Genomic DNA, 20536 nt, shown 5'->3' with positions numbered 1-20536 from the left:
TCCGTGACTTGAAAGCTGGCGAATATTGGTGTATACAGCATAGCTGCCTATGGTCATGGCTTGGCTACGGTCACCGATGTGCCGCTGTTGAGTATGAGATTAAAGCTTAGTTAACTTAACTCTGGCGCTCTGGCACACACATTGAAGCTCGGGCTTATTATGCTGAGCTAAAAGAGGAGGTGTTACAATCGCGTGAACGAGAGCGGTCCCACGATTCAATTCACAGAGAACACAACCTAGGGAGGAGGGGAAGGGGGGGGGGGGGGGGGAGGCGGGGGCAGCAACGCCACCTTGCACTTCTAGGGTAAGACAAGGAAGTTTCTGTAGACGCTTCCTTCGCCAAACGTCTGAGCGAGCGAAAGTGTGCGAGCAAGGATGGAAGAGTGAGAGTAGTTTGAAATTAAGGGTGCAGCGCCGTGTTTACACAGTTTGCAATGTGTACACTCTTTTGCACACATGTTCATTTTTGGAGAGTTGAAAGTCTATTATTACGTAAGTCCAGTGCTTTTATACGCATAAGAATATGTAGCAAATAAACCTAATGCATGTATACACCACGTCAGTACATGTTTTCAGTGCTCCGAGTAGTTACAATTGTTAATTATATTATTCGTTATTTCTCAAGCTCAACCGAATTGCCTTCCGCTGGCTTTCTCGATACCACCTGCTTTACCAAACTGAAGGAGTCAACGGAAAAAAAGTACAGGCCTACAAAGAACTTATTAAGAAATCTGTGAAGCTCTTCAGAAACGACACAGATGAGAACGGGGAGGAGACACAGGAAGTTTCCGAAGAAATTTTGCAGTTCGAGGCCGCACTCGCAAACGTAATATATTTACCTTTCCTCTATTGGATTGAAAATATATTATTTTTTAAACTTTTGTCTAATGTCAGCTCAGGTGATATTTGTTTCAATATTTTGCAACGGGCCCTCCTCTGTTTTTTTGTTTGTTTTGTTTTCATTTCCCGAGAACAAGAGTAGTATTCATGATATTTAGTACAATTCTACGCGTCTTATATTTGCACCAGAGTTCTAGGTATACTGTATAAAGCGCGCACTTTTACCATTTGGCGAATACTGAGACACAACAGAGTTTCACAAGCATCAAATTTCAGGCCGGTCCTACAAAATGCAAATTTATGAGGCTGTCGATGCTTTCTACAGCATTTCAAATCCTTGCCTATGTTAAGTGCTGGTATATTTGTCATGAAGCTCTGAGGTAAAGCAAAATTTATCATAGACATAATTCAGTTAAGACGGCAATGCTTATTTTAGCTTGCACGTTATCACAATCACAATCAGTGATTTCAAGACTCATGAAACATTTATGAATGATTGATTTTTACAATCAGTCATTTATGACTGTTTCATGAGTCTTGAAATCACTGACTGGTTTAAGCGCATTAAAAACTTTGATTTGCATAACATATAGACGAGTAAAACAGAAAACTCACCAGGTGAATTGCAAGCTGTGATATGTTGACGTAAGAGAAGAGATAAGTTATATTACAGCCAGTGGACATGATATCAAATGTACAGTTCTCAGGAGAAACACATTTTCTGATAGTTTCTTTTTACTCGGCAAAATATTGTTCAAAGTGTGTTCAGTTGTCAAAGCAGTGTCGTAAATCTGCACACTTATGTGTAACTTATATAGGAGCAGGGACTTATATATTAAATTTCTTTTTTTTTTTTAATCCGCTCGTTGTACATTCTGTGTTTTGTAAAATTATTCCCTCTCACTGCACTCCGACTATGCAAACGATATGTGTGGGCGTCTAAATAAGAAAGAGGGAAACGTTTGGGCACCCATCCCAAACACGGGGGTTCTCCAGGCGTGATTTTACGACAAATTAAATAACTAGACAGAAAAACAAAAACTCTAACCAGTAAAGAAATACTGTGGGGTAGATGCCAAGCGCATAAAAATGCAGACCCTCATTCGACTTTCATTTTTCATTCTTTTTAAGCTCACCTTAACAAGCGTAAGCAGTAACTTGTCATCACTCTACAACGAAGCGAACATCTCCATTTTGTCCGAAAAGTCTCCAGAGGTAAGCGGAACGCGAACTTTAATAGTCACTTTAATGACAACGCGTTTCCCACCTACTTAATGGGAAAGCACATTGAAATCCTTTTTTCTATATGTATGTTTGTTGGGATAAGCCGGAACCCGTACAGTACTCGTACATCTCGATTAACGAGCTGCATCTGGACGTGACAGAACAACGTGCACTTGGTTACATTGAAGGGAATTATTTTCCACGTACTACCGCAAAATAGCTTAATAGATCCCTTCTAACTTTCGTCTAAGCATTTGGGAAGTTGACCCGAAATAGTGTTCTTGAAATGAGGGAGAGAGATGCGAATCATAAAAATAAAAACAAAGATTAGTCTAGGCTGACACTCCGGGTTGGCTCATGTTTGCGAGAGAGGGGAAGAGGTGACTAAAGGCGAAAATAAAATACAGACGGAAGAGATATAACATAATACACAATACAAAAGACCACGCGAGCACACACACACCACTGCATATAGTAAATTTGTTCTACTAACGGGGGACAAAAACTTAGCTAGCCGAAGAAAGGCAAGGAAGCTTTTTATAGAGGCACTGGCTATGCGAAATCTATAATTTTATTGCACCAAGCCACTGGAAATGATCACTAAGCATCATCACCAAATGTAAAATAGAAATTGGGTACTTGCTAACAATATATAAAAAAATCAAGGGCCATTCTGCTCTGCGAAGGTGGATGACCAGCGAAGTTGTTTCGCACGGGACACAGAACCGCCACGAAGAGCCAGAGAAACTAGACACCTGCGACGGGACCGTCACCTGACGGAAACTAGACAAGCGCGACGGGACCACCAACCCGGGAGAGCGAAAGGAAAAGAAACTAGGCATGCAAGCGCTTAGAATGGCGACAAACTTAGGGCGGTGCGAGCGTAGACATGGCCGACGCGGATCGCACAGCGGAAAATCTTTTAGAAACCTTTATTATCTACCTGAGAGGCTATACTGATATTGAAAATGATGCCTATTAATAACTAATCTACTGAATAGACCTAATGTGAAATTTGCCAAGCATCAAGGAGAATCCAGGGAATGGTGTTTCACGTGCCACACGTGCCGGCGCCGGCAGCAGTGACAGTTCTAAAGCAAAAGACTAAAACAAATGGCACCTTGCACGCGCGTTCCTCAAAGCTTTATTTTGGTCATTTACTTCGAATCTTTTATACGGGAAAGTCGTGCGCGTGCGACATGTGTGGCGGCGAGAGCGCAGATTTTTTGTTCACGCATACGAAAAATCCAAGGGACCCTAGCCATAAACAGCTTGGCTGTAAAACTCGATTTTTTCTTTGTTCCTGCGCATATGACCCTTCCTGCTTCTTTAAAACTGGAATGTTGAAATACGGTCATTTGCGCGCTTCTCATTCGCATGTCGTCTACGTCTTCCTTTCCATCGGAAATTATAATTAGGATTTCGATCAAACGTCATTTCATGGCACCAAACATAACTCGACCGAGCACTCGACAATACATTAATCGAAATGTGAAGGTCAGTTGCGACGAAAAAAATTATCAACAGAGATACCGTAGATTTCTGTGTCACTGGAAAATAGCGCGCAGATGATGGAAAACTTATATGTCTGTCATTTGCAGGCTTTGTCCACGATATTTCTAGAAACCAAATAGCGGCCTGGTTTATCCATGATGACTCACAAAAACTGTTTCATAAATGTCATTAATGAATGTCAAAGATATGTAACTTGCGAATCGTGTGAATTCCTTCTCCATCTACATCATTTTAAAGGCAAAAAAAAAAAGCACGCGTTCGCGCGCAATTGCTTCCTCTTCTTTTTGCGGGTTGCTTCAATCTTTTGTTACATCATCGTGATAGGCTTGAGGGCATAAAAATAACCAAACATCAAGTGTTCAGTACCTTTTTTAAAAATAGGGAGCATATGGGTAGCAATCCCGCTCCCACAAAAATAGAGCCAGTTCTGGCCTACCTGCCCAAAAATGCAGACGTCTCACAGTTGAAACCTATTCACGCATGCTCGTTGTCACCTTGCATATGTCAGCTTGCAAAGGCTACCGTAGCTTACGCAGAGCTGAAGCCCTGGACAACTACCAAAACAAGCGACGTCATCTTCCGCTGTCCTTGGCTTACCTGATCTGTAATTTTTTCCTCACGCTATGCGAAAGTTCTACCTACGGACAAGTTGAAGCACCTGAGGCGAGCTCTCGACGTTGGGAAACAAGCAGTCAGGCCGCTCGAAGAACATAACAGATAGATGCGGATTTACAGAATTGCCGTAAAGAGAGTCGCTGGATGCGTCTACAATTTGATATCTGTCCTAAAATCTCAAGTACCCGTCGAAAAGGTGGACGATTAGAAACGCCATATATGCTTGGTACATAGCTATAGTAATATTATAGAATAACATGCCACGTGAAAAGTGTTACATCAACTTTTTTGCGCTAAATTTAGAAGAAAAATTTTTCCGCTAAATTTTGCGTGACGTTAAGTAAAGGAAAGTGACGTCACACATGACACACGTGTGACGTCACGAGGGTAAATCTTTCACGCAAAGTTTTCCGGGAAATGTTTCTGTTAAATTTAGCAGGGGAGTTTTCCCGGTAAATTTAACGGAAACATTTTCCCGCTAGATTTAGGGGCAAAATTTCCCGGGTAGAGTGGCGTCGCGTGTGACGTCACGAGGGTAAAATTTCCCTGCTAAATGTTCTCGCCTCATTTAGCGGGAAAATTTTACCCTCGTGACGTCACATGTGACGTCACGTGTGACGTCATTATAGGAAACGTCGCATAATGCAACGCGCCGTTAAGCCGACTGCGACGGCAACGGCGACGCCGCTCAAGCCGGAAACGGGCACCTAAGAGATGTGCTCTAAAAGGATGTCACAGATTTCTCGTTTACCGCTTCTCATGAGGGCGCAAATATAGTTTCTCCTCGGTGACTCCATGGTTAACGCAGATACATAGGCGTACCACATCTTTCATACAGCTTGTCACGTTTTTGATGGGTCCTTGACTTCTTTGTTCGAAGGAACTCATCTACTCCCTGCCGTCTGTGTTGGTTGCCGAGTTTGTAACGTCCGCTTAAGTTCCTTCACGTAGGTTTCCCAAAACGTAAGGACAGCCTAGCAGTTATCAAACCAGTGCCTCGCCGTACCCTCCAGTAAACACTAGACGACCTAAAGGTGCTATGCTTCTTAACGAGCCACACGTTCATAGTGGTGAAGACCGTCCTCAACATCGTCATGGACATCGCGAGGGACTAGAGTTGGCTTGCGAGGCCCCACAGGCAAGGTCAGGACAGGTCACCCTCCAAAAGAAATTGTGGACTGCCGAACATAGAAGTTCACTGAATTCTTTATTTTCTGCTCGGTCTTGCCAGGCAGAAAATTAAATTCAAGAGCTTTCTTCGCGACAAGGCGGCGCAATTGGATTTAAATGACGAGTTTCCCATAATGTTGTTCGTGCGTTATTTGCGCCCCAAAAATCTACTACCGATGTCGTGAGTGACAATTGAAGAAATTGTAGAAGACGTAAGAAAACTGAAGACTTAATATGGCGATCGAGCTTCTACGTGTCAAAATAAAATACAATAACTGTCGCGAATCTCAGCATAACATGAGAATCGAACACTAACGTGTGACTGCCCTACAGAAAAAAAAAAAAAAAAAAAACATTTGAAATTTAAACGGGTAGCAAACTGGTCGACCGGTTTGAATTAAACGGGTGGCAAACTTGTCGGTCTGTTTGGATCAAACGTGATTATGGGATACGGGAACCCATTTGAAACGGCACCCGTTTGATACGGGTGCCCGTTAGACCAGCCACGTGAGCACACATCTGAACGACCACTCGGATGGGCAAATTATTTAATAGCCCTAAATGGGTATCGTCCGGAAGGTTGGTGATCAAACTTAGTTAAGACATCCCGAAACTCATAAGCCTATTTATAACAGGGAGGAAACACGTTGAAAAAAATGCGCTCGCCCAGGTGCTTGCAAATGGGCAGGAAAACAGACAAAAAAATTGTTTTCAATTCTCATGAAAGTTTATTACAGCCTATTCTGTAGACAAGTAGAAACATGCAAGCGATCTGTGAAATCTGAAGAGGCACTCTAAGCGTTTATACAACTGAGAAGATTGCAAAGCAAACAAGAACGGAAGTAATTCTAGACTATAATGGCAGACTTTCGGAAAACTTATTCTCCCGGCTGCCGCGAGAACAGACGCTGCATAATTCTATAGATAATCTCGACGTGTAACCGGGGGAGAACGGTCAATCGTTGCCAACAAGTATGCAAGAATGCACTTACCATAATAACAGCGGACTTGAAAGATGTAATCCAAGATAATTGCCGACACGGTCAAAGCAGGACAACCGCACAAACACTAAAACGAGAAGGAAGGCTCCTTAAAGTTTCAACACGATGCGGCGCACAATCTGTCATTTGCCGAATCCAACAAAAACACAAGAATTCCTGAGTCCTTTGAAGAATCGCTTGTTGCCGATATACGCGTAGGAGTTTCCGAACATTCGGTGCACATCCCTTACGTTGTCGAGAGACATCCTAGTAAGACCGCAGGGAAAGGCGGCAGATCGAAGCAGGCAGGACAAACGCAGTGTTGCCAGATGGCCCCATCAAAAACCGCCAAACGGCTGGGAGGTATAGCCCAAATATAGCCAAAGCCGTAAAAAAAATATAGCCCAAAATAGCCGAGGCTAAAAACAATGATTTTTAAGCCTCATATATTCACAATTTCTCACACTCCTGCAATACAAGCTACAAACCTTGTTTCAACCCTCAGATGCACCCCCTTTTGTGTACATTATGTTACTTGTAAATTTTTCAAAAAAGCTTCGGGAGGATGAAAATCCGTACAAAACTGGGCCTTCCTTCGGTTTTCAGAAGTACAAAACAGACAAAGACAACTTTATTTTGAAGCCCGGGAGATATAATCATACAGTAAAAGAACAAAATACAAAAGCAGAACAGTCAGAACACTGGGTGTTTCAAACCAGACTACCAATATCTCAGGTCCTTACAATATCCCACCCGCCTCTTTTTTTGTGAAGAATATTAGTGTCACCCATTCATGTTCATGTTATTTCTGATTGTGTTCTCCTTTCTTGGGGAGGGCAGCGACTGGAAGGTAGTCATGCGTTTAGCGGTGAAACTGTGGACTTCTCATTTTTACAAACTTGGGTGACTAAGGATTCTCACAATGGGCACCAAAGCAGCATTTGGAGAGTTCAGTCTACGCCCGGGCAGAGCCATATCTGTCCGGGTTGAAGGCGCGCTACCGGACCTGTGGTAATAGTGCAATCTGTTTGGTTTGCTCCACTGCGCTGTAGGGAGACCGCTTGAACTCTGCTAGCATTGCTTCACTACACATTGTGAAAACCCCGAAGTTTGTAGAAGTTTGAAGCCTTTCTCCTTCCTCTCTCCTCTCGACTAGCCAAAAGAGAAACACATTTTTTTTTTGAAACTAATTAAAAGTTTGAAAATTAACTAGCCGAACCTCAAAGTTCGGCGTCGAACCAGAGGTTCGACAAAAGTTAGCTGCATTCTTAGAAATAGCCCAAAATAGCCACATAGCCAACCACGAAATTTCGACGTCAACTAGAAAAAAATGTAGCCCAATTTGGCTACATATAGTCCAATCTGGCAACACTGGGTCACAAACGAAGTTGCAACGGACAACAAGCAGACAAAGAAAAAAGCGACTGCCAACGCGCGCGCTGCCGGATCTTGCTATGCTTATCAGCGTGCAGCGTCGCCTCCCATCTTTCTGGTCACGTGACAGAGCTGGCCTGAGAGGAGGGAGGGCGCGACGCCGAGGTCAAGGCGCAGGACACCGGAACCCCCCCCCCCCCCCCCCCCCCCCCCCCCTTTACCAACCTTCCCCTCAAACAAGGTGGAAAGTTGGGCGAGTTGGTTGATGGTCATATTGAATGGGTTAAAACAGCGCAGAAAGACGAAGGACCAGTAAAAGAAAACACACAGACACAGCGCTGACTTACAACTGAAATATTTACTGCTGCACCATTCAGCAAGTAAACTTGAAGGAAGACAAACATAAAAGCAATCGCCCCGAAAACACGTCATCTTCCACTCAAGCCGACACGTGGCTACACGTATTTCCCCGCCTTTCTGATAAAATTCATTTCATCACTAACTAGAGCAAGTGATGGAACACTAATACACTTGCCTGCGTCATGGTTGGCAATAAAAAAAGCTTCGTCAATCTCCCGAGCATACTTATTTTTATGTCGGGCTAAAATCTTAATTTCATTAAACATTGGAGAGCACGCACATCTGTCACAGTGGACCGCTAGGTTGCCAGACGGGGAGGAGCGTTAACGACCGGGCGAGAGAACATTCTCTGTCCTTACGCTCCTCCCCGTCTGGCAACCTAGCGGTCCACTGTGACAGATGTGCGTGCTCTCCAATGTTTAATGAAATTAAGATTTTAGCCCGACATAAAAATAAGTATGCTCGGGAGATCGACGAAGCTTTTTTTATTGCCAACCATGACGCAGGCAAGTGTATTAGTGTTCCATCACTTGCTCTAGTTAGTGATGAAATGAATTTTATCAGAAAGGCGGGGAAATACGTGTAGCCACGTGTCGGCTTGAGTGGAAGATGACGTGTTTTCGGGGCGATTGCTTTTATGTTTGTCTTCCTTCAAGTTTACTTGCTGAATGGTGCAGCAGTAAATATTTCAGTTGTAAGTCAGCGCTGTGTCTGTGTGTTTTCTTTTACTGGTCCTTCGTCTTTCTGCGCTGTTTTAACCCATTCAATACTTCCCCTCAAGCATTCTATTAAAAAAAAAGAACTTGCGGTTGGCTTTTTGTGCACGATAAGGAAAGAGGGACATTTAAGACAAACAGACATGCAGTCAATGCTAGTGGAGAGAGTGCACCGACCGCTGTACACGCGCTTTCCTCCTCTCTTCGAATTGCCACTGCACGCCGCGTTTGCAGCCTCGGAAAGTAGGCGAAACGCGCGCATTTCAGCACGCTGGAACGTTGGAAATGGCGTCGGCCAGAAGCTCGAATTGCGCCCGAGCCAAAAAAGCACCCAGTGAGAGCTCGTAATTTGACTGCAGCAACGTCGGGCTTGCTCTCGCAATGCTCGATGTTCTTGCAGCCACGTGTTCGCGCTTTAGCTTCGTTGAGTCTTGAATTGAGGTGAAATGGAGCAGAAGGGGTCAAAGCTCCCACATAAAGTACAATTAGCTCCATTGCTATTTCCACTCTGATATACTCCAATGGCCTAACCATTTTTTATGAATCTTGACATCAGTTTGCAGAAAGATAATCCTCCTTGTGTTTTCTTTTTTATAATGGCATTCCAGATTGAATGGCTGCAAATACTCAATAATGTGTTTTCAATCGCCAATATAACCCTTGAAGGAAATGAACCAGTAATTGTGCTGCATCCGCAATATGTTTATGGTATCGGGAAAATTCTGAAGAACACAAGTTTGTAAGTCATTGCATTTTTATAAATATTTTCCGCGCCACGAACATCAAGGGAAAAATTTAGATACATAGAAATTACAACAATTTGAGGGGTAATAGTGTACCTCATGTTACGTTATCCTCCGAGGCATATAGGTAACAATACATTAGCCACGCGCACTTTTCCTGATAGCATGACAATTACAAGAGTTCATGTTTTCCACAGAGGAGGCTTTTTTGAAAAATGCATAGCTATAGGCCTATATATGTGCTTATTTCATTTTCGTAAGTTTTATAACATCTGACAAAAACGCTTCAGCACGCTTTTCAACAAGAGGTGTATTTGCAATAAAGCAATATGGTTTTCAAAACAGGAAAAAAGGTCAACCGAAATAGCGTTATTTGTTATATCGAAGTAAAAATAATGAATTATTTTCAAAATAAACAAATTACCAATAGAACTGAAATATTTTTTTTTTATTTAAAAAAAGCGTTTGATTCTATTAAGCAGGATACCTTGATTAGTAAACTGTCGTTTTATGGAATTAAAGGTGTTTCTTTAGATTTGAAACTTAGTTACTTGAATTGTCAGTTGCAATGCACGTGTTTTAATGGATTTTGGTCCGTCCGAATAAATTTTATATGGGGTTCTATAGGGGTCTATTTTAGACACTCTGTACATTAATATTCATAATAATGATACTGTATGTATGCGAAACAGTACTAAAATTGTTTTGCATGCCGACGACACAAGTTTATTTTTTGTGGTCCATTTTTACGTGATCTTGAAATTACTGCTAACACGTGGCTCAACGAATTATCGGACTAATCAATTCCAGTTAAATTTTACGAAAAAAATATATGCAATGCTTAAGCCACAAAGTAAACCTGATGATTGTGAAATGATTTTAAAATTCCGAGAATCTGATTGAGCGAATCAACATCTATAAATACTTAGGATTTATTTTTGAAGAAAATCTAAGCTGGACACCTTATATGAATAAAATTCACGCGAGAAGCTCTAGATATATTAGCATTTTATACAAAATAAAACAGATTTTTTTTAAATTCTGGCTAAAACGTCAGTCGTGCTATACATTTGTGAACTTTCATCTTTATTACTGTATATTAGTTTGGGGATCAACAACTAAAATTAAATTGATTGATTGTTTCTTCTGCAAATATGTCGTACGTTGCATTGAAAACCTTCAGCTTACTGAACACACAGCACTCTTCTTTTTTAAACTGTTTTGTAACTATCAGTAATATATTCCTCCTTAACTTCCAATGCGTATCTATATTGAAAACAATTAAGAGCCAGTCACGTTTCTCGACGCACATTATATTAAATAGCAATACAATCTTGGGCTTTGGTCCAGGACAAATTCTGGACATCATCAATGAGCATTTTTTATATGGGTGTCCTTAAAAAAAATTACAACCGTTATGGAAATGATTTCAGATTGTGCTTCGAGACACAGCTTCAAAAATATAATACAACGGTACCTTCTGTGATGTCACGTTGAGTAAATACTTAGATATAATGTTTTTACTGTGTGCGAGTTGTAATGCGTGGTTCATTTTGCCTTTATAAGATGTTAGGGCAAGCACTGAGGATTGTATAAACTCTGTAAAAAATATGGTGTTCTGATTGCTGTGGATGTGCTACTACTTCTTCTTGTACATTTTAATGTGTTGTATGTTTTTGCATGCTGAGCAGTGTAAGCTGGTGCATCAACCAAAATCAATGTTCTTTTTGTTGTTTTTTTTACCCTAGAACTTGTGTCTAAGTGGCACTACTTCAAGTCAGTAACTTTCGGAGCCCCCAGGAGGGGCTCCGAAAGTTACTAACTGCCTCCAGTCTTCCGGAATCTCTCTAGATTGCCGGGGCCGTCCGCGAAGAAGTTCACTGGGCGCTCCAGAGGTACCCGTCACCACACCAGAGGAGCCAACGCTGAGTTACGCCGCCATGGCCCGTAGACTGCCGCCTGCTACCCGCCAATACCAGGCGTAACCCCAACGGGACGATCTGACGCCGCTGTACCCTTGCTGGGAAAACCCGACGTATGGGGACGGACGAATAGCGGTCGCTGTGCTACCAGTGCGGGGAAGCCGATCATATTTACCGCCGTTCCCGCTTACCGGCAAATCAGACTGCGCACCTTCCACCCAAACGACCCCCAAATACGCTACGTTGAGCGACTGCGGGAGATTGAAGGGTACCTCCAACGCACTCAGTCTTTCCCTACTGCACCTTGCCGCGCGTCCCGGTCGCCATCACCACGACATTCAGCTTCGCCGAAGCACGGACCCTATCGTGGGAGCCGGTTACCCTTGCTCGCCGGAAAAACTAAGAACGGCAACCCCTAGAAGTGGATTTGCCGTAGACCAACGACATAATGAGCCTAAAGGACGCCGGAGACCTCCCACGCGACCGACGTCATGCATCGGAGCGACGCTACTACAATGGTGTCCAAGAGCCTCAACGGGACGTCGGCCACGAGACATTGGCACTCTTGGACACCGGAGCATACCACTCCGTCCTGAGTGGGAGGCTTTCACGCTACCTTCAGAAAGTGACGACGCCGTGGAATGGCCCGCAAATATGAGCCTCCGCAGTTTACCTAATAACTCCGTCAGGAATGTACAGTCGGGGACAAAAGTCTCCAGGACACGCGAGCTGCGACTGAAACGCATTGCTCTGCCATCTGCCGGTGGGTCGCCTGGTTTCGAGATCACAGAAAAGCGCATGCGCGTCCTACTGTGCCTGCCAACATGTGCGCTTTCCCGCTCTTCTGCGACGCGGCGCCTAACTCGGAATCGGGCGCGTGGTACCGCCTCGGAGATAACGCTTACTGACATGGCACATATCAAGCAAGAAGTCACGGCATCTCAACTGAGCGATAAGCTCAACTGGTTATAAAGCAAGGTACGCTGACACGGCGAAATGCGGCGAAATGCCCCAGGCGGTATCTCGAGTTTCGGAATGTGTAGCAGACGCTCGTCAGCTGCCAGCGCAATCTTCGAGGCGGTACCACGCGCCCGATTCCGAGTTAGGCACTGTGCCGCAGAAGAGCGGGAAAACAGACATGTTTGCAGGCAGAGTAGGACGCGCATGCGCTTTTGTGTGATCTCGAAACCAGGCCACCCGCCGGCAGATGGCAGAGCGATGCGTTTCGGCCGCAGCTCGCACGTCCTGGAGACTTTTGTCCCCGACTGTACACTGCGCGTGTTGAGACCCATGGTGAGCCCTGCCCCAAGAATGTCGTCGTTTTGAAAGACTGTGCGAGGGACATTATCCTCGGAATGGATCTTCTACGTGAGTACGCCGCCGTAATCGATCTGGCAGCAAACCTGTTGACACTGGGAAAACCTGCCGAAACACCGGAAGAACCCAACGTCACGTCCTCGAAAGCACGTGAACGTACCGCCATGGTCAAGCATTTTCGTACCCGTCGGGACAGATAAAGCTGCATGCGGCCAAGTTCTGCTCGAGGGAAGTGTCCAGTCGTTTCTAGAGAGAGGAAGCTGTGTAGTAATAGTAAAAACAAATCTTCAAAGTGGGCGTGCTATGGTCCTGGTTAGAAATTTTCCACAAGAGCCGCAACAGCCCCCGGAAGGTATCGCGAACTCCGGAACTCAGCTGCGATCGCTGCACCTTCTGAAAAGCCGATTTCATCGCAGCACGAGAGAACATCGCCCTCCGAACTTCACATTGACCCGAAGCTTCCGGCCACTGAAAGAAAATGACTGCTTGACTTTTTGGGCGGACTTGGCAATTGTTTCGCCACGCCAGGGATGCGACAAACAACGGTGGCGAAGCACCGCATCGATACTGAGGACGATGTGCTCCTTCTGCTCCAAGAAGACGCCCCGTATCACGAAGACGCGCATCGTTACTAACGACGATGCGCCCCATAGAGAATCACCGTACCGAGTCTCCTTGAAGAGACTCGGTACGGCGATTTAAGATCAAGTCCAGAGGATGATTCAAGATCAAGTCCAGAAAATGCTCAACGACGACATCACTTAACCTTCAAGATGCTTGTGCGCGTCCACAGCCATCTTTGCAAAGAAAGACTAGATCTGTAGATGCTGTGTGGACCATCGTGTTTGAAAAAAAAAAAAAAAATCCCTGCCCGCTATCCCACATCGACGATACTTTAAACCTGCTGCTCCACTTCCGATATCTTTCGTCGCTGAACATGAAAAGTGGCTACTTAAAAGATTGAGGTCAACGATTGTGACCACGAAAAAAACTGCCTTCGTCACGCCAGACAGACTGTACGAGTTCAAAGTGAAGCAGCCACCTTCCAGCGTGTCGAGGACACTTTGCTGGCAGGTCTGAAATGGCAGGTCTTCCTCGTCTATCTTGACGATGTTGAAGTACTTACACGGGTTCTCGACAAACACCGTAAACGATTGCGAGCCGTGCTTCAATCTATCAAGACCGCCGGCCTTTACTCAAGCCCACAAAGTGCCGGTTTGCCTATGATGAACTAAAGTTCCTTGGCCATGTCGTGAGCAACGATATGCGTCCAGACCCCGATCAGACGCGTGCAGTAGCTCGGATTTACGCCTGCATCTGACAAGAAGGCGGGAAGCAGATTTCTTGGACACTGTGTGACTACTACAGGCGGTTTGTTCGAGACTTCGCCAAGCTGTCAGCACCGTTGACGCACCTCTGAACGGACTCAGTAACGTTTGAGTGCAAAGAGAAACACCAGCGGTCATTCGATGAGTGCAGACGAACACTCCAGACGCCCCCGATTCTAGGCCATTACGACCAGTTCGCTGAAACAGAAATTCACACGGATGCTATTAACACCAGACTCTGCGTAGTACTGGTCCAAAGGCAGGAGGACGCAGAGAAAGAAATCGTCTACGCAAGTCGGACGTTGTCTGAGGCGGAGAGAATCTACCAAACGACTGAAAAGGAGTGCTTTATTGTCTTCTTGGCAGTAACGAAGTTCTGCCCGTATATGTATGAGAGTCCTTTCCGCGTCGTCAGAGGCCACCATTCGCTCTGCTGGCTCAAGAATCTAAAGGGGCCTTCCGGACGCTTCGCCCAGTGGAGCCTATGGGACTGCAGGATATCGATATGACCGTAGGTACAAGTCCGGCCGGAAGCACAATGAGCCGATTGCCTGGTAAGGGCCCCCGTAGAGGCCGGTTCTGCCTGCACCAAAGACGACGACGATGAGTGCATTCTTGGCGCTCTGGATGTCAGCGACATGGCAGCACTCTAACAAGACGACCTTGAACTGCGAACACTTATTGTGCATCCAGACGGACAAGGAAGTCCGGTTGCCCGTGCTTTCATACGAATCCTGCCTATCTTCTCCATTCGACAGGGGGCGCTGTACAAGAAGACCTTAGACGACGGCAACATAGCGTGGTTGTTCGGTATCCACTCCAGCCGTTGAGAAGAACTGAAGGACTTAAAAGCGCGAACAACACGGACTACGAATACACGTACACAACACGAACTTGTGCTAACTTTCAACCGCTTTATTTGAGACAGTCAACCGAGTACACACGATCGAACAATCTTGTCTATCTTCTCAACTCACTGGGATAAAAGCCTCATATAAGCACAAACAGAAGGCAATTTTTCAAGCAGACGTTATCAATTCAGCGTGTCTACACAAAACTACCAAGACAAAAAAACTCCCTTTTCATTTTGTAAAATCGAAGGCGTGCTGACGCAGTTGTCACCCGAGGACTTCATAAAATACGCTTGAACTATTTTCCTTTCAGTCTAGTTATCTGATCCTTAAATACATTTGAGTAGTTCTAAAACGGGATCACACCCGCACCGCACTGTACTACAATATGTCCCTCAATTTGTTACGAATCGCTAGACGAACCGCTAGCATCTATGGAAAAGCGCATTTTGAAAGACCTCAATGAGATGCATGTGTTTAAGATTTTTAGAAATGTAGACAATTGTTTGGTTACTGTGAATGATCTCCCGGAGATATACGTTTTAATGACCTTCTTTGAAACGTCGTCAAATTTTTTGACGCCATGTCGGACGGATTACAGTTTATTCGGGAGCTTGCCAGGGACAAGTGCATTAAGTGTTTAGACCTACAGCTTACTTTTATAGGTGAACACGTGTGCTAGTTGTACGAACCGCGTTCAAGAGGAACCTCTTGTCTTTTGATAGCGCTCATTCTAAGCTAATACACCGCGATATTGCTCTCACCTGTCTTCAAGCTGGTCTTAAAGGGGCACTGAAAGGATATTTATGCTCGCCGATGTTTTTAGTAGTATATAACATATGAGAGCCCAACTACCCAGAACAGAATTTACGACTCGATATTCGGTTTCTTTCCGCCCGAAAACCGCCGATTGAGAACTGGCAGATTTGAGTCGCGGTCACTTTCTTCTCCGTGGTGATGGTCCGTTTTCTGAGGTTTAGACACAGCCACCAAATTTAATCAAGGTCGTGGGTCATTGAGGGCACACACCCAACATTCAAATTATAAAAAAGATATAAAACACAATTTTGTGCCTTCCAAAAAACTGCAAATGTGTTGATTGAAAAACAAATTGCACCAAGAACCGAAAAAAAATGTTGTGCGTTCACTGCGTAATCCTTGACATGGCGTCGTATGGCGTATCGTGGGACTCGCGGAATCGAGAGCGTTGGCAGCGGAGGATAGGGCGTGCGACCCCTACTTCAGAACTGTCGCTCGCGGTACCGGTAAAGTTGACTTGATTCGAAAGACAAAATTTCTGAAAGATCAAAACAATTCGTGATCATTTCGTACGACACGCCCGACCACCAAGCCGATTTGCTCAAAGACATGACTCGGGCAGTTGTCCCCTATTGGGGCTCGCAGGAAGCGATTTGTCAGAACGATTATTTAAAGCTGTAGAGTAGTTCAGTGGTAATAAAGAAAAGAATAAAGTAGAGTAGCTCAGTGGGAGTGGTGTCCTCTTCACACTCAGCGGACACAGGTTCGATTCCAAAATAGGCACACTCTTTTTTTACGTTTTGCGATCTTTACATTTCTCTTTTACAATTATCACTGAAAAAAAAAATGCCGTTGAGGAAACGTCCCTAAACTAAATGCTACGGGACTCCCTTTTTGACACCAACCAATTCAATGTTGTCACTTTCTGCAAGCTGCAAGGAGCATATAAATCGGGTAGCGTTCGCTTTCCGAGGTGCTCGGAACTGTTCTGCAAGAATTGCTGCCAGATATTTTTGTCAATATCCCGTTGATCTTTCGGAAACTTGCGCAGACTCTGCCGCACAATGCCACTTTCGGATGCACAACTTGTGAGACAGCTCTTTACGCAACATCTTGGGAACATCCTTTTTGGAGCCGATCACTGGCATTCGCCACGGACACTCACTACTTAATTCCAACTCTTCATTGCACAAAATATCTCACCTTGAAGTGCAGAACAGCGAGTCGAACTTACAACTGCAAAGCAGAGTTACAATAAACAATGCCCGCAACGCGGTGATGTCGTCAGCTGCGCGCGGCCAAAAAAAAAAAAAAAAGAAATGCGCGGTTTGGTGTACTTGCGTTACTTCCGGCACTCTCTTCTTTATATTTCTCCGACCTCCATGCGCGGGTTCCGGTTTCGGTGTCGAGCAGTTGCGTTTCTTGGCTTTATTAAAACTATGCGTGACTCTGAAACAAAATATTAATTGGGTAGTGTTCTGACCCCATATTAAACCGCTTAGCGAAAAAACAAATTTGGGGGGTGTTAGTGTCCCTCTAAGAAAATCTGCCATCATCCTTTAAATGCTTGCTTTAAATTCAGGTAGAATGCTTAGACAGAAAGACGATTAACAGTTGAGCGTGTTGGTACATGCTTGTACTTATATCAACTCGCACTTTGGAATAATACTTGAACACGAAGAAAGAAAGGACAGGAGAGGACAAACAGCTGACTACCAACGATGTTTAGTGTAAACGTCTTCCTTGCGCGTTTGCTTCTTCATTCAGTGGTCAACGTATAGCACGATCAACTTATTACGTAACTAAACCTATCGCACTAATAAATATTACTACTGGTTCATTCCTACAATTCACATAAACTTTGTCTTCTTTTTTCCCTAATGGGCGTGTCAATTAGGCGAGCCTGCCAGGACGTTAGCCCACTTATTGAATCACGCTTGTTTAGGGGAGCAGCGAAACAGTGTTATGGCTATTTCCGGGATTGTAGAAACCTAGAAGCGGATGGCGGCCGTAAGAGGGCTAGGGCACGTTGGGGAAGAAGAGCTCAGGAACTGGGTCGAGCGAGAAAAGAATAGACCTGTTGCAAAACGTACAGCGGCACGACGGCAGGAAATCACGGGAACCCTCGGTACAGATCACGCGCTTTCACGTTGCGCCTCCGCGACTGCGCGCGCTGAGGCGCGCGCAGTCGCGGAGTCTGGTCCAACATCTGATAATGTTGGACCGGACTTCATGAGTTGCGTTAAAATCTGAAGAGAAGTTTTTTTGTTTTTTTTTTACGACGCGGAACGTGAGAACAGGTTAAGTAATTTGGCCATTGAACGTACATTTCGTATAGTGTCAGGATATATTTTTCTAGCTACAAGAAAAGAAGTCGGATCTCGTTTTGTATTTTTGTAAATGGTGTTTTTAGAAAATTTAGTAATTAAATGTGAGCTTTTAGTTGAACGGGCAAGGTTTGAAATAAGTGAAAATTGTCTGGGGAAATGAAAACTTATTTTGTTTATTATTGAAATGTGGAGTTGTTGGAAAACTATTTGTTTTGATACCAATCCATACTTGTCAAACGTGTGCGTGGGTGCTAGAAGAAAGTGATTGTAAGTGCGCGCGTAAGGCGGCCATGACCATGTATCAACGGCGTCGTCATGTGCAGAAATCTTCATGAAATGTAGCTTTTAAAAGTAGGGGGAAATGTCAAGATCCTCCTTCAAATGATTCCGCCGCGGCCGCGATTGAAAACGAAAAAGATTGCGAAGAGGGCTGAATGGGGAGCATGCGACAGAACGGGCAATTCGAAGCTCAGCACGGACCGCGCCGATCGGCCTGTATATCGCTCAACTGCTGCCGCTGTCAGCGAAGCACTGAGTCCCGCGGTCCGGTCGACGGAACCTTTGCCGGACTCCAACAGGTGGGGCTGCCATGCGCAGCTCCTTGCGAGGTTTGCGCTACGACCACTAACCACCGAGGCGAAGGCAACCACCTCCACGAGGACGTGCCACGGAGGACTCGTGAGCCGAGCTTCACCTCAGGTTCCTATGTCCTTACCGAGCATTAATTAGCGCTGAGACGCATACAGGCATTTCCTTGTCGTACTTTCTCTCGGGATAATTGTCTCTTTCTTTTCCGACGGTTAACATTTATCTTTTTTATGATACCAACACTTCTGCTAATCCCACAATTCACATGGTCTTCTTCTTCCTCTTCCCCAAACGGACGTGACAGTCGTAGTTAAAGACTGAGCAAGGGTGAACGAACTGGGGTATACTTTAGTATGCGTCTAACAAGCGCGAGTTCCGGATGATCAAATTTAAAAAGAACACGTACGGACCTCAGACTTACGCCCGGCACGAACACCTGAACAGCAGATTTGAAGCATATACCATCGAGTGCCACTAAATAAGAACAGCAGATTTGAACAATACACTATCGAGTGCCACTAAATAAGCTACGCTCCAGGGTAACGACACTTCGCCATATTGTGGCTTAAAATTATGGTTGCCAGTTATCTCAAACTTTACCTGAAATCACAGGAAACGCTTTTCCGTTTTTTGCAAATGTTTAAACGGTTCGCGACAAAGCAAAGCAATATTACATGAGCTTCCTAACACCGAATCTAATGCTGACGAAGTCGCACTTTTAAATCATGGTGATCAGCAGTTGTGTCTGGTTTAAACAAGCACCAAAATGGCGGCGCCCACAACAATGTCGCGGAGCGGAGTGCCGATAGACTAAGCGCAGCTCAATTGGTGGCTCTAATCATTCATTCATGGCATAGTCGTGCTAATCCTTGTCGTTTGCAGAGTGTCTGGCAGTAAACGATCAGTCATAAAAGTGCTGTGCTGAGTAAAAATTGATACCAGACTACAAATATAATTAAATGTTTATGTGCGCCTGTTTATTTTTCTCGCAGATCTACGCTGTATAATTACCTATACTGGACACAAATTCGGACACATGGATCTGTGTCGTCCAAGAAGTTTGGTCAGTTAGTATCTGAATTTGACGAAGAGGCATTTGGAGTAGAAACAGTCACACCGCGTTGGAAGACGTGCCTCTCGGAAATATCAGGCGTATTGAAACATGCCCTAATTCGTCTTTATGTGGATAAACATTTTGAGCCCAACGCTATACACACTGTAAGCCAACTTTTCAAAATTCCTCCCAATGCCTTCCGTGAACGATGCGCTTGACATGTGACAATTGTTTTTATTTCAAGTAAAACTATCTTGTATTGTAAAGCTGAAAATGTATTAACTATATGAAGTCTAAGTCACGACACATTTTTTAACGTGTGCCCCATACATCAGTCAAAATATTTGTTAACGTATATTCTTACTTGCCGTAATAAATAAAATATGTCTGCATATAATGCGGCAAACTTGGATTTCAATTTATTATTAGTAAAAAAAACATAGGTGAAATCTCCTTTAGAATTAATTGTTTTGATAAAATCCTACACGTTAGTAAAAATCTGGCAGTGCTATATGACGAATTGCTACAAAGAAACAACCTCCTCGTAACGGAGAATGTTGCCCAAACGTCACTGGGTTGTGGCTAATGTGGCGCAACGTTAACTCACATAAAAGAATGTAACTGCCACGTTAGAAAGGTAACATTATCGGAACGTAATCTAAAACATCAGCATAATTTAAAAAAAAACACTTAAATTTAACGTTTCTCAACCTTCTCAACCAACAACGTTATGAGAACGTTGCCAAAAATGTGATGGAAATAAAAATTAGAAACTGCGAGTATACGTTTTACGGGAATAGGTACAATAATACATGTATGATAATACTAATAAAACGTAACTAAACTATCT

At 44.3% G+C, this 20536-nt stretch overlaps 1 protein-coding gene across 1 annotated transcript in view; it reads left to right on the top strand.

Annotated features, from left to right (window-relative positions):
- LOC115317762 (endothelin-converting enzyme 1-like) overlaps nt 1-20536 on the top strand; it is a 92704-nt gene that overhangs the window by 32712 nt on the left and 39456 nt on the right. Inside the window, exons 6-8 of the mRNA XM_040217923.1 lie at nt 1972-2055; nt 9403-9533; nt 19625-19850. Coding sequence (XP_040073857.1) covers nt 1972-2055; nt 9403-9533; nt 19625-19850 — 441 coding nt within the window. The remainder of the gene's footprint in view (nt 1-1971; nt 2056-9402; nt 9534-19624; nt 19851-20536) is intronic.

Source organism: Ixodes scapularis, unplaced genomic scaffold (assembly GCF_016920785.2).
Source record: "Ixodes scapularis isolate PalLabHiFi unplaced genomic scaffold, ASM1692078v2 PGA_scaffold1__304_contigs__length_218370807, whole genome shotgun sequence".
NCBI classification, from domain to species: domain Eukaryota; kingdom Metazoa; phylum Arthropoda; class Arachnida; order Ixodida; family Ixodidae; genus Ixodes; species Ixodes scapularis.
This window is presented reverse-complemented; position numbering and strand designations above follow the sequence as displayed.